The following is a 14,901-nucleotide window of genomic DNA, read 5'->3' as shown; positions in this document are numbered from 1 at the left end:
CTATAGCAAGCACCAGGACTATTTTTAGAGTTCAAGGAATGCCATCTCTGTTCTTTTACAGGCTACATCTGGGGATTTAAACCTCAATGGAGAATTATAAGGGATCTGATACTCCTCTGGGGGGTGGAGGAGAGAGATGAGGGAAAGCAGATTAATATTTTGTGAGAGAGGCTGCACTTCAGTCCTAAGAAAAAATGCAAGAAGGAAATGTGTTTGGTGCCTGGCTGTTGCATGATCTGACAGCTGTTTTACTTTTTACAGATACCTGAGTTTGAAACCTACTTTTTTGTTGAGCTCTATGAAGTTAGTGCAGGAGCAGCACTTAACAACAGCACTAGATTTGCCAACATAACAATTCTAGAAAGTGATGCACCTCATGGCCTGATCTATTTTGCTGTGGGATCTCGGATGGCTGTGGCTCATAAGAAGACCACATTAATCAGTCTACAAGTGTCCAGAGATTCTAACATAAGGATGCCCATTGATGTTGGCTACAATATGCAGGTAAGACATGTGTCTTATCATCTGAGATCATGGCATTTGTAAAGAGTTCATGGTTCTTCAAGAGGACAAGCAGAACTGTTAAGCAATTACATAACAGATTCATATCTGAAACACTGTGAGAAAAAGACTAGCTCTAAATATCGTCTTTCATCTAAAGAGCATCTTTAAAGAAATGTTAAGTTTGTATAGTGTTTCAGGAACATACATGCAACCACCCGTGAGGTGGGTAACCTGACAATGTAATTCTAATACCTATACTGCATAGTGGATTCCAAATGGCCAGTGATACTAATAATTAATTACTCAAGTACAGCTGGGTAAATTGAGAAATACTATGGCTTGCTTAAAGACACACAAAATAAGTACTGTAGGAATTTATAGGATTTCTCTTGAATCATAGTTCAGCGTTACAATCACTAGTTTACCCCTTTGCTCTTATGATACTGTACTTGCTTTTTACTGTGGCCAGGTGTTCACCAAAGAATATTTAATCAATACCAAACAAAGGGGGTCATTTGCTAAGATGCAATATTTTATTTCAAGATGGAACAAATACCCAGGGGGGAAGGGGTCTTGGATATTTTTCCCCTCTCATGAAAAAATATTGCAGCAGCTCCCTGTGCTATTTTTTTCTTATGGAAAAGCTTCATGAGAAAAAATATCAAGGGGAAATGTGAAAATTGCATGATGGTGGCCCCCATTCACCCAGGGATACCATTGTCTTAAAGGGCCACCAGCAGCCCAAAACCTCAACCCAACTTTGTAAAATAGCCCCACAGGAGTCTGAGTAGAACTCCTGCCCCCCTCCCCCAACATCTGTAGATGCAGCTTAAAAGTAAAAATATATTTAAATTCAATGTTTACAATCTTGCAGCAATGCCCCACTTCCCTATCCAAACCTCTCCCCTTTCAAATACAACTTAGCCCTCAGGGTACATCCACCTAGAAAACCCCTACTCGGTAGGAGCCATCCTAATTCCCTGACTGAACCCCACCCTCTAGCCCCCCTTCCTTAGAAGAAATCCCTGGTAGTCTATTGGCCCCTTACACCCCTGGAGCCCCCACCTCTATCTTAGGCAACATTCCTGATAGTCTAGTGGGCATCTCTGGGGTCTAGTGGGCCTTGGGGCTAGTTGACACAATCTTTCAAAATGGCACTGGCCGCAAACAAATCTTGCCTGTGTGACATAACAACTTCCTGGGAGATGAGGCAAGGCAAGTTGGCAAGGAGGACAAAGGGAGGACAAATCAAGGTGAACCATCTTTTTTACTAGCCTATAGCTGCATCTGGATCAAGTGATGCAGATATCCTACTGAAAGGTCTGAGCATGTGCAAAGAAACTCCATTTGATCTCTTAGATTTTGCAGAGACAAGTGGTGCATTCAGAAGCTCTCTTAGGGTCTCATTTACTATGTGTTTTTACCATAGATATAGAATGGGAGAAAAGCCTTAGGGGTAATTTTCAAAAGGAGTTACACTCGTAACTGTAACTACTATTGTAGCAATTTTCAGAAGCCATTTACTCGAGTAAAGTGCTCTTATATGAGTAAATCCTATGGACAATTCAGTGGCATATAGCATAGTCATTTTCAAAAGCCCACTTACACGGGTAAAGTGCTTTACATGTGTAAAACCTAATTTTACTCAAGTAAATACTTTTTAAAATCAGGTCCTTAGCAACTCAGGCATTTAGAGTGGAAGAAAAGCTTTTAAAAAGAAGGCATTGGCAAAGGGCTTTTTCTGATCTATGCTGCAGTCATGGTCTCACACTCACTGACAGAAAGAGAGAAGTAGTGGCACTGCTTTCTGTGTTCACTGGGGCAGAGTAGGAGTGGAGTGCCAGTGAAGACTGATTTTTGTTTAGCTGCAGACAGACTGAAGTGAAGAAAAGCACAGCCTTGCCAGCAAACTTGGTTATGTTTCTTTGTGTGTGCAAAAGGAGTCAATCAATAATGCGCACACACACACATATACTGTATATGTGTCTATGGGTGTATGAAAGAAACATTTTTGCACACATTGAGAGATAGGCCCACAATGATAGAGACTGAGTTTGTGCCACCAATAGCAAGTTACTGTTATCTCCACTTGGCAAGTTGGCTCTGTGCTTGCTAACACTGATGTGAACTCATTTCTGTGAACTAGATTGAGTGTGCGTGACAGAAAAATTAATTCAGTACTAAAGTGGTACTGTGAGTGGTACATTATCAATAAATTCTATTATGATATCAAAACCCTTGATAGGTACTTCAAATTCCATCATGGCACTGTGAGGAAAGGGCAGAGAAAGAAATGGCAGGGGCAGAGGATTTGTAGCAGAGTCAGCCCAGTCTATGAGAAGTACAAACAGTACTAGTAATAGCAGCAAGAAAAAAAGACAGTCCTGCCCCTAAACTTAAAAGAGACTTTTTTAGCCACAGAAAGTCAGGACTGAAAACCAGCTCAAGCCAGAAGAAACTGAAGTTGGGAGAGAATATTCCACCACCACTATTTGTTGCTCTCCCTCTTGTTTTAAAACTGGGGCAAAAGGTGGGAGAGCCATTATAGGCTGATATTAGCAGGGCAGGAACAAGGATAGGGGCAGCAGAAGTGCATTCTCAAAGCCAGCAATTGCTACTTCTGCAGAAATGGAGGCAGCATTTTCAACAATTGATTCTGAGAAAGAATCTTATCTGGCATTCCCTGTATCAGAAGCTATTATTATCGGAACTAGTAGCTGAAGAAAATTTAGGAGGTCTAGTCTGTAATGTCTTAGGCTCTAGTAAGGTGATGTGGGAAAGAGATGATACTGATGGGGATAAGAGCAACAACCAGGAAGAGCAGGCAGTGCAGGTAGAGAGCATGAATGATGCCCCTGGCACTTTTCCTCATGTTCCACCCTCAACTTCAACTTCAGTGCCAGCATGTATAAAACAATCATATGCAATCATCTAATAAAATAAACTATAAAACAACACATTGCATTAAGTACAGAAACAAAACAATCAATCTCCAAAGCAAAACGTTACGCTTAAAAACACTAATAGATGTTTATACTTAATCTTCTTCTTGGAATCCACCAGAAACTACAATTGTTTTGCCCCTGCAGGAGCACTTATAATAATATGGTTTGAGAGGAAGTATGCTAGGTCTGCCTTATGATAGTACAATCTTTATTAATTTCAAACAAGAAATTTCCAAATGACTTGATACTCAAATCTTAACAACATCACCCCAAGGAATATCCATCTAAAAATTCTAACCCATAAACACACAATAATCACACACCATTCATACCACTTATTCACACACATCCTCCATATCTCCCATCATTAAAAATTCCTCCATTTTTCCAAATGAATTGTTTACACACAAGTGAAAATCCCCTTCACAGTACAGTACTAATCTTTCAAAATTAATTTATTCACAAGCAGAAAGAATTCTATTTCACAAGTTTTTTTCCCCTCATTCTTGAAACGAAAGTCTTTCAATTCCTCTTCATCCTCTCAACATGTTTCGCCTTTCTACAGGCTTCTTCAGGAGAACTTCAAAGAATTTCCTACTGCTTATACACCTTCAACATATTCCTATACAGGTTTCATCTACAACAATTAACAATTTAATTAATTTTAATTAAAAACTATACTTCCCAACCAACCAATTTCAATACAGAAATTTTCCTTCAAACAACATGATCGTTTTTTACCTATACATCCCAAAAAAACTTGATGTACATACAGATATGTTCCCTGACTCTCTCACTCTTCAACGCCTCTTTAGTGAAATCTCACAAAATACCCACTCTTATATTATGGCGTACACTTCCTTTGCATGTTACCTATAGCGGATTAAATCAAGATAACAATTTTCAAACTTAGAGAAACTTCTTCAAACTTAGAGAGACTTTATTCCTTTATCTTCCCACCCAAAATAAAACATCAGCGCTGGGGTTTTAAGGGTCGGGGTTAGTAGGGAAAAAGGGAGGAAAGTTAGGTAGGGGATTTAGGAAGTCCTCTCATTTACTGGGGTAATGTGTCTCCACATGCATCTACTAAAACCCCCCCTGCATGTTATAAAATCGAAGCGTCCTTGTACGCAAACCAGGAAACAAGTGCACGTTACTGCTTTAGTATTTTAAAATAAATAAACAGTCCAGGAGTCCAATAAGGAATTCTGTTGAAGTGTCTGCAGGCTGCTGACCACCATTAGGAGCAACTGCAAAGTAATAAGCCTCAGCTTGTCTTTGATTGCCTCTCTAATTGAAGTTTTTTTTTGGTTTTTTTTTTAATCAAGTAAGGTCGCAGCACGAATAATGGCTGTGAGCTGAAGATGCATGGGGTTTTTTTTTTGCAATAGGTTAAAGTAACCCAGACCACTATAGTCTGCAGCAGGCACTTACCAGCAGAGGAGGATGAAAATAGACAGCCGCGAAAATAAAAATGGAACCCTTGATAAACTAGGAGCTGTGAAAATTACTGCTGGTACTCGGGAGCAGCAGGTGCAAAAGAGCGAGGACTGGGGCAAACCCAGTTTTTAAATTTGGTATTGCCCCTTACCCCCATCATCAGTATGCCCAACTGTGGCTAATTATGGGGCACGAAGGCACTCTCATCACCATCAGTGCATCAGCAAGACGCCCAGGCATTGGCTGCCTGAGCTACATGGTTGAACGCCATTAAGAAAGAGGGGAAGTGGATGGAGCAGGACTCCCTCACCCCCTCCACCAGATGTCAGTAAGCATTCATGGGGAAAGTCCCAGGCTGGAACTATGGCTGCCTAGTTACAGGCGGTGCCCACACTCTCCGGTGCAATGCCTGCCCACGTAAAGATTAGTTGTATAAATTGGGGGAGCAAGCATCATCTGCTCAGGTATCCGCATGAATATCATACAATGAAAGCTCCATTTATTCTGAAAATAAAGCCTATATGCAGGTTGCCTAGATAAGTATAAAGGAAAAATACATCATTTTAATCTGGAGATGTTATTAGAACCCTTCTTCCCACCCCCAAATACAGTCTAGTTAGCAATAGAAGTGACAAACACAACAGACATTAAAATGGTTAATTCATTCTCTCAAATGTATCTGAGCTACCTTTTTTTTAAATACCAAATGTCAGTCTTCACTTACTTTTGTCTTTGCTTCATTCTAATTCTGGAATTCATTTGGAAGAGAAAACATAACAGCTGCTGCCAATGACAGGCAAATATATGCTGTCTTTGTTACTGAACAAGAAGGAGGTCAAGCTGGTTCATTTAAACAGCTCTGCCAACATGCAGAAATCTGCTGGAATTAAATGTAAAAGCAATAGAAATATTATTATGTTTATCATCATGCTATTCAGTATCATCTAAACATTGCACTATTTTAGAGCTTGCATTTTAATAATTGTGCTGAATAAAGCCATCATGGCCAGCTGTAAGAAAAGTTGAAACCTCAGTATAGCATGAACTGATTATAAAAAAAAAATCTTTTGAAAGCATCCCACACTCTTGGATAATACATTGCCTTGAAATGTACAAAGTGAATACTGGATTGATCAAGAACATCAAGTTTACCATGAAAATTTGGTACAGTCCATCTGAATTATGAAGATGGACAATGTCATTCCTAACATCAAGATCCATTGAGGATTATTTTAGGAATATTCCATGACACCACTCCTGGTTTATTTGGCATGAATTCACTGAGTGCTCTTAACTCCTTGGACTATGTATTTAGTCTTAATCCTAGAGTCACAAATGATCCACAGATAACATTGTACATATGATTTATAGATAACTTGAAACTTTGCTGCTCCTGTGTCATCATGTAGCTCAGCAGCTCCAAGTAGTGAATAACCTCTCAGATGATACCAGAATGGCATTTGGCGTGATCAAATGTGCTAAAGAATAAAGAAAAATTCAGTCAAAATAAAACATCTCGCTGACTCTGAAGACTGTAAGTTAAAAGACCCTCAGCAGAATGGCATATATAAGTATTTAGTAGTAGAAGAAGATGCAACAATCCAGCACAAACTACTGAGAGAAAAAATGAGCAATGAATATTACAGGAGACTGACAGTGATACTGAAAAGCACTTTAACCGTATGGAACAATATACAAGTTATGAATCAACTTGCAATCTTTGCACTCTCCTATGTTTTGGAATTGTAGAGTGGCCCCATTAAGATCTCAAACAGATGTATGTAAGAACAAAAAGGCAATCAAGAAATCTATAAGCATCAGCATGTGACGAGATTGTGCAAAAAAAGAATAAAAGAAATGTAAAACAAGGAGTGCTATGCAAAAATGTCACTGACATTTAAGAACATAAGAAATTGCCATGCTGGGCCAGACCAAGGGTCCATCAAGTCCAGCATCCTATTTCCAACAGAGGCCAAAACCAGGCCACAAGAACCTGGCAATTACCCAAACACTAAGAAGAACCCATGCTACTGATGCAATAGCAGTGGCTATTCCCTAAGTATAATTGATTAATAGCCATTAATGGACTTCTCCTCCAAGAACTTATCCAAACCTATTTTAAACCCAGCTGCACTAACCACATCCTCTGGCAACAAATTCCAGAGCTTTTGTAGTCATTATTTACAGATGTATAAACTATATAATTCTATTTCCAATGATATCCTTTTCAAGAGTACAAGATGAAGTACTTCAAAGCATTGCGCAATCTCTGTGCCTATTATATGAAAATATATGTTTGGGTTAAACAGATATAAAGAATTCCTCAACATCTCATAAGAACATAAGATTTGCCATACTGGCTCAGGCCAAGGATCCATCAAGCCCAGTATCCTGTTTCCAATAATGGCCAATGCTGGTCACAAGTACCTGGCAGAATCCCAAAAGGTAAATAGATTCCATGCTGCTTATGCCAGACCTTAATAATGGGTTATGGATTTCCTCAGGGAACTTTCCAAACCTTTTTTAAACGCAGCTACACTAAGAGGCAGATTTTATAAATCTGCGCACACTCGTACTTTTGTTCGCGCACCAGGCGCGAACAAGAGTACGCGGGATTTCAATAGATACGCGCGTAGCCGCTAAAATCTGGGGTCGGTGTGTGCAAGGCTGCCCAAAATCGGCAGCCTGCGCGCGCCGAGCCGTGCAGCCTGCCTCCGTTCCCTCCGAGGCTGCTCCGAAATCGGAGCGACATCGGAGGGAACTTTCCTTCACCCTCCCCCTACCTTCCCCTCCCTTCCCCTACCTAACCCACCCCCCCGGCCCTATCTAAACCTCCCCCCTACCTTTGTTGGCAAAGTTGTGCCTGCTGGAAGCAGGCGTAACTTTGTACTCGCCGGGCCGGCTGCCGTGCTCCGAGTTCCGGTCCGGGGGCTGGTCCGGAGGCCGCAGCCACGCCCCCGGGCCGAAACCACGCCCGTGGTGCCGCCCCCGAAATGCCGCGACACTCGCGCCATGCCCCCCGACATGCCCCCGACACGCCCCTCCATGCAAGCCCCGGGACTTACGCGCGTCCCAGGGCTTGCGCGCACCGCCGAGCCTATGCAAAATAGGCTCGGCGCGTGCATGGGGGGTTTGGGGTAGGTTTTCGGGGGGGCTACGCGCGTACCCCTTTGAAAATCTACCACTAACTCTTTAACCACATCCTCTGGCAACAAATTCCAGAGCTTAATTATGCATTGAGTAAAAAAATATTTTCTCCTATTTGTCTTAAATGTATCACCTAGTAACTGAGCAGCTTACAATACAAATACATTCATAAAAGAAAAGAAAACAAAGCAACACCTGCAAAAGCTCAAACTCTAGACTGTTATTCCTTAATTTTACAAGATGTCCCCTTGTTTTCTTTGTAACAGCTTGCCTTCTGTAATAAAAATCAGCTGTGAGATCCCTGTAGGGTCCACTGATATTTGTGTAGTGTAATTAAATCTCTTCAACTTCATCTTGACATGAGCACTGCTTTCTATACAGTAGATCATCAATTTCTTCTTAATCATTTGATATTGAAATTCGCCATGTCACTAAATTGGTTTAAGTCTTTTTTTTGAAGACAGGAAGTATCACATACATTGGAAGCATACCATCTCTGAGTTTAACCAACTTGTCTGTGAAGTTCCACAAGGATCGGTTTTATCACCAACATTTTTTAACTTATATCTTGCTCCTTTAGTAACTCTCAGTCAGAGTCTTGGTTTTAACAGCTATTATATGCAGACAACAATCAAGTCATTACCACCACCCCCCCTTTCCTTTGGAAAATGTAATTGTTATTTGTCTGAAATTGCTACTTGGCTTAAACAGTCTGAGGCTTTATGGTTCACAGGCAAACATTATACATCCACGTTACCTCTTCCAACTGTGGATGGAAATTCCATCTATCTTTTGCGCAAAATTTCTAAGCGGGGAAATGGCATCAGGTCTGAAAAATTGATGGGCCCGCAGCATCGCACAAACTCGCATCGCTGAGGTACACCCCAGTTAAAAGAATCGGAAGGGGAGTGCTGGATCAGGAGAGTTTTGAATTGATGTCTCTGAAGCAGCAGTGTTTGCGAAACGCGCGTCGGACGATTAACCCCAACAGCTACAGAATGGAAGTTCATTTTTTTAAATATATACGCTTCAAAAAAATCAAAAAATTTCTTTTGAACATTGAAAATTAATATATTGGATGCTAGCTAATTCGGACCTATGATTAAAAGTGACCCAAATGAAGTGCATGAAGTACAAGTTTTAACTTGTGAGCACAATGGGTGGTATGATGGTCCTTAAATTTAAATTTTAAATATACACAAGCATTGTAATATACAGCTTTGCAAGTTAAAAAGTTTTTCAGTACCACGTCTTTTGTTTATAGATTGTGTTAATCGTGGGACTACATTGTAAGAGAATTTTGGGATTTGGTAATTGAAATCTCCCATTATTACTGCACTGCCAAATTGGTTTGCTTCCCTGATTTCTCTTAGTATTTCATCATCTGTCTGATCATTTTGGCCAGGTGGATGGTAGTATATTAGCAATATATAGATCTATATAGATCTACCCATATAGATTCTACAGAGCATTTAGTCTCTTGTATGATCTTTATCCTGTTGGACTCTATACCCTCCTGGATATAAAGTGCCACACCCCCACCAAGTTGATCCTCCCTATCATTAAGATATAATTTGTACCCTGATATAGCACTGTCCTGTTGGTTATCCTCCTTCCACCAGGTCTCTGAGATGCCAATTATGTCTATCTTATCATTCACTGCTATACACTCTCCCAACTTGGTTCTTAGACTTCTGGCATAGGCATACAGATATTTCAAAGCGCGTTTTTGTTTGTATTAACAACCTGCTTTTCAGTTAGGGGCAGATTTTAAAACCCCTGCGCGCGTAAATCCTTCCGGATTTACGCGCGCAGGGCCCTCGCGCGCCGGCATGCCTATTTTGCATAGGCCGCCGGTGCGCGCAGAGCCCCGGGACGCGTGTAAGTCCTGGGGCTTCCTGTCGGGGGCGTGGCGGGATGACGTGGCGTTTAGGGGGCGGGGCGCGGCGTTTCGAGGGCAGCGACGTGGGTGTGGTTTTGGCCCGGGGGCGTTCCGGGGGCATGGGCGCGGCCTCTGGAACAGCCCCCGGGACCGGACCATGGAGCGGGGCAGCCGGCCGACGCGCGCAAAGTTACGCCTGCTTTCAGCAGGCGTAACTTTGCTGACAAAGGTAAGGGGGGGGGTTTAGATAGGGCCGGGGGGGGGTGGATGAGGTAGGGGAAGGGAGGGGAAGGTGGGGGGAGGGCGAAGGAAAGTTCCCTCCGAGGCCGCTCCGAAATCGGAGCGGCCTCGGAGGGAACGGAGGCAGGCTGCGCGGCTTGGCGCACGCAGGCTGCCGATTTTGGGCAGCCTTGCATGCGCCGACCCCGGATTTTATAAGATATGTGTGGCTACGTGCATATCTTATAAAATCTGGTGTACTTTTGTTTGCGCCGGTGGCGCGAACAAAAGTACACGATTGCGTAAGGTTTGAAAATCTACCTCTTAATAGGGATAATTTGGAATTCTTTAGCTCAGGTGATTCTTTACATATAGGCACATGGACTACTTTTGCTTTTATTGGAACCTCTCTGTTGGGATGCTCTACTCTCCTGTTTCATTAGTATCCTTCAAAGATACATTCTTCTGAACTGTGCACTGCTGAGTGAATGTTGGTTTCTCCTTTGTTCTAGTCTAAAAGCTGATCTATCTCCTTTTTAAAAGTTAGCACCGGCAGCCTGAGTCCATTCTGGTTAAAGTGGAGCCAGTCCTTTTGGAAAAGTCTCCCCCTTCCCCAAAAGGTTGTCCACTTCCTTAGAAAACTGAATCCCTCTTCCCTGCACCATTATCTCATCCACGCATTGAGACTCCGAAGCTCTGCCTACCTCTGTGAACCTACACATGGAACAGGGAGCATTTTAGAGATCTCCAGGAGGTTCCTGGAGAATTCCTGGAAGTTCTGGATATCAGCTTTCTACCTAAAATCCTAAATTTGGCTTCCAGAACCTCCCTCCCACATTTTCCTATATATTTGGTGCCCACATGTACCATGACAGCCAGCCCCACACCAGCACTGTCTATAATCCTATCTAGGTGATGCTTGAGGTCCACCACTTTTGTACCAGGCAGACAAGTTACCATTTGGTCCTCACGCCCTCCAGCTACCCAGCTATCTACATTTCTAATAAATGAATCATCAACTATGATGGTTGACCTAGCCCTTCCCTCCTGGGAAGTAGTCCTGGGAGACTTGTCCTCAGTGCGAGAGGACAGCATATCACCTTGAGAGCAGATTCATGTTACAGGATCACTTCCTGCTACACCAGGGTGATGGTCTCCAACCGGGAGACCTTTCTGATCTAAGGCAGCACTAGGGCTACCAGACTGGATTTGGGACTTGACTACTATGTCCCTGAAGGTCTTATCAATTTATGTCTCTGTCTGCCTCAGCTCTTCCAGGTTTGCCACTCTAGCCTCCAGAGATCAGACTCGTTCTCTGAGAGCTAGGCGCTCTTTACACCGGGTGCACACATACAATCTTTCACAGTCAGGTAAAAAATCATACATGTGACACTTGATGCAAAATACTGGAAAGCCCCCCTCTTGCTGCTGAACTTCTGCCTTCATCTTAATTTTGTTGAGTTCCTAGTTAAGTTTAGGTTGCTAAGGAAGTTGAAATTAGATTACTTTTAATTTATAGGTATATTCACTAATTAATCTGCTAGTGACCTACAAGAAGGGGATGATTAAACTCTCAATAAGGGCTGGTGCATTAGTATTATTTAGATAAGAGCCTGATTGATTTTTAATGATACATTGTCTCTTGCCTAAAAATCAAGAGTTGAGCTAGGGGTGGGTGGGAGGGAAAGACAAACACTAAATTAACTCCCTCTGCCTTTCTTATTATCTCAGACACACACAAACTCTAAAGAATATATCCCATTATTTTACCTCTCTCCAAACTTTTTTAAGTCATAAGATTTCCCAAAGCTATATTTACCAATCTTCTTTAACCACCAATTAAGTTGATCTTCATGCAAAGGATTGAGAGGTTTGAGATTTGCGTGCCATTAGGCTCACACTTCCGGTCCTCTTCTACTGCAAAGACTGTGGAGCCTCTGGAAACTGGGGCTGTGGAGTTCGAAGCCTGGATCGCTCACTGTGACCTCTGGTGTCCTCTCCTAGGGGATGCTGGGAACAGTATGCAGTTGAGCCTTCCAGTCCTTTTCTACTGCGTTATGCAGAATCTTTAGTACTGCAGTAAAGCAGGGTTTTAATGAGCAGGTGGTAGAATTTAACAAGCCATAAAATTTGCTCTGCTTCTAAAGTAGTGATCATGGTAAACTGATCCCAGTGAAGCCCCTTCTTTAACATTTGAGTATCATGTTTCACAATCCCAACAAAAGATCCTGAATAGATATCAAATTTCATAATCTCAACTGGAAAGCCTTCACAAATATCCTTAACCTTCTCCTGAAAATAATCAGCAAACTTGTCACAAGAAAGTTGACATTCTGTCTGATGATACTATGCCAGCTCTATTCTGTGTATGAAATAACACAAGATTTATTCAAAGATGATTGGCTGGATAAGTGCTATTTATCTGACTAAGTGGTGCCACTAAATATTCAGCTAGATTAGTGGGTGCCACTTAGCTGGATATGATAGGGGTGGGGAATTGGCATAATGGGGAGGATCAGTTAGCTGTATAACTTATCCAGCTAACTCTGGTAGGACCAAAGGGCTGTGCTAAAATTAGCTGGATAAGTTTATCCAGCTAATTTAAACAGCTGGGCATATTCAGCGGTGCTGCCAAACCACTGAATATCCAAGCTAAGTTAGCTGAATAAGTGTATCTGGCTAACGTGCCAAGCCGCACAGCAGCTGAAAATGAACCTCTAAATATCCACATTTACCATATTCACTGGTTTATGTATAGGCTGTCTAGGACATGCATTTAAAGATGTTGATAGAGTTAAACAACAATGATTGGTCCAAGGTAACTTATCAATGGGCAGATCATTGGTTCTAGCTCACAAAATAGCTTGACCAAAAAAAAAAAAAAAATCAGATCAAGCATATGGCCACTTTCATGTTATACCACCTCTTCACATCCTAATGCAGCCATAACCATAAGAAAATCAGCTGGTTTAGCAGTGAGTGTTTGCTCATCAGCATATGAACTGAAACCCCTCAATATACTAGCATTATTCAAATCCGTGCTTCATGTAGCTAATCCAAAAATAGGAGCATAACTTTGGGCAAATAGCAAAGAAGACTTTTGTTCTGTCTTATAGGCCCCTTTGTTAACAAGTTTAGATTACTGGAATTCTTTGCTGCTTGGTTTGCCTGAGGCTTCCTTGAAAGCTCTTCAAATCTTACAAAAATTCTACAGCAAGATTCCTTACTGGCACCAGTTGGTTTCAGCATAATACACTGATGTTAAAAGTTCTCCACAGGCTTCCAGTGTAATGATGGATAAAGTATAAAGTAGTGATGCTTATATACAAATTGATTACAAACAATGACTTTGTCCCATCGATTTGTACCATTTTACATATTTATGTTCCTGGGTGCTCTTTATATTCAATAGACAAGCATATTTTAGAACTACCATCATAAAGAACAGTACATCTGATAGAAGTTTGAGAGCATGCTTTCTCAGTCGCTGGCCAAGCATTTTGGAATACCATGCTAGAGCAACTGCTCCTATTATCTGATACTACCCTTTTTAAGACAGCACTAAAAACCTTTTTGTTTAAAAGTGCATTTGGAGTCAATGGCCATTTTAACTTTGCTTTAGGCGGATAGTAATTATTGCTTTGTTATATTTAATAAGAAACTTTTTATGTATTTTTTGTGTCTTATTTTTAGCTTTATGTGCTTTATATTTTTAACTTTATTGTTTGTTCTATTGTCTGATTTCATTTTATTGAGTTTTATCTTAACAATTATGAATGTTTTAAATGTGATCTCCTGTGACGTGGAATGTGCAGAATATAACAGATTAAATAAATATACTCCAACTGTGGACAGTGAGGACAATATTCAGTAAGTCGTTTAGTGGACAAGTTATCCAGCTAAATTTAGCCGGACAATTTGTCCCATATACTCAGTGGGATAAACATCCTGCTGAATATACTTGACAAAAGTTATCCAGCTATATGTAGTGAGATAACTAAGGGGGTCATTCACTAAAGCTTTATCGCGTGCGTACTGATTGTATTGTCATTTTAATTATGTATGTTTTTATTGTACACCGCTTAGACGGTCAGGTCTCTGCCCAATTCGCGGTATATAAGAACTTTTAAATAAATAAATCACATGCGTTAGGGCCCTAACGCATGCAATAAGGCCATATTGCATGTGAAAAGTGCCTTTTCGAATGCTATATAATGCAAATTAGGGGGAGGGGAGGAGTCGGGGAGGGAGGAGTCGGCGGCGTCTTCGCTGCCGGTGATAACATTACTAACGTTATCTTCGGCAATAGCGCGCCGAATAGCACCACCTTTCATGGTGGTGCTATTTGGTGTGAAAGCCGGCAGCAAAGACACCGCGGTGGAGCGAAGGCTACGGGCTTTCGCAGGCCCCACCCCCCCTTCACCCCCCCACCCCCTGTTTTCACTGGATTCATCATTCTGCGATGAATGAGGAATCCTGGCCTAAGAAAGCTAATTGGCTATGTTTGAATATAGCCACTTAGGTTTTTTAATTATCTGACTTTGTGTGGCTGGATAACTTGCTACTTATCTGGATATCCTCAGAAGATATCCAGGTCAGTATTGATCTCAAAAAAAGTAATAGAAGAAGAAGAAATAAAGGACCTACGGCCCGGTTTGCAACCTTGCCCACAAAATTAAAGATAAGCCCTGTTGGGCCATGCACCCACTACACCCAATCCCCTTTTAAATTTATAATAATGTGCCAGAATCCACTGTCCTCTCC

The 14,901-nt window shown here is 41.6% G+C and overlaps 1 protein-coding gene across 1 annotated transcript in view; it reads left to right on the top strand.

Annotated features, from left to right (window-relative positions):
• ADGRV1 (adhesion G protein-coupled receptor V1) overlaps positions 1-14,901 on the top strand; it is a 1,128,533-nt gene that overhangs the window by 521,083 nt on the left and 592,549 nt on the right. The window contains exon 77 of the mRNA XM_029573357.1: positions 262-504. Within this exon, the coding sequence (XP_029429217.1) occupies positions 262-504 (243 nt within the window). The remainder of the gene's footprint in view (positions 1-261; positions 505-14,901) is intronic.

This window comes from Rhinatrema bivittatum, chromosome 1 (genome assembly GCF_901001135.1).
Source record: "Rhinatrema bivittatum chromosome 1, aRhiBiv1.1, whole genome shotgun sequence".
Classification (NCBI taxonomy): domain Eukaryota; kingdom Metazoa; phylum Chordata; class Amphibia; order Gymnophiona; family Rhinatrematidae; genus Rhinatrema; species Rhinatrema bivittatum.
The sequence above is the reverse complement of the archived record's forward strand: the minus strand, read 5'-3'. Positions and strand labels throughout refer to the sequence as shown.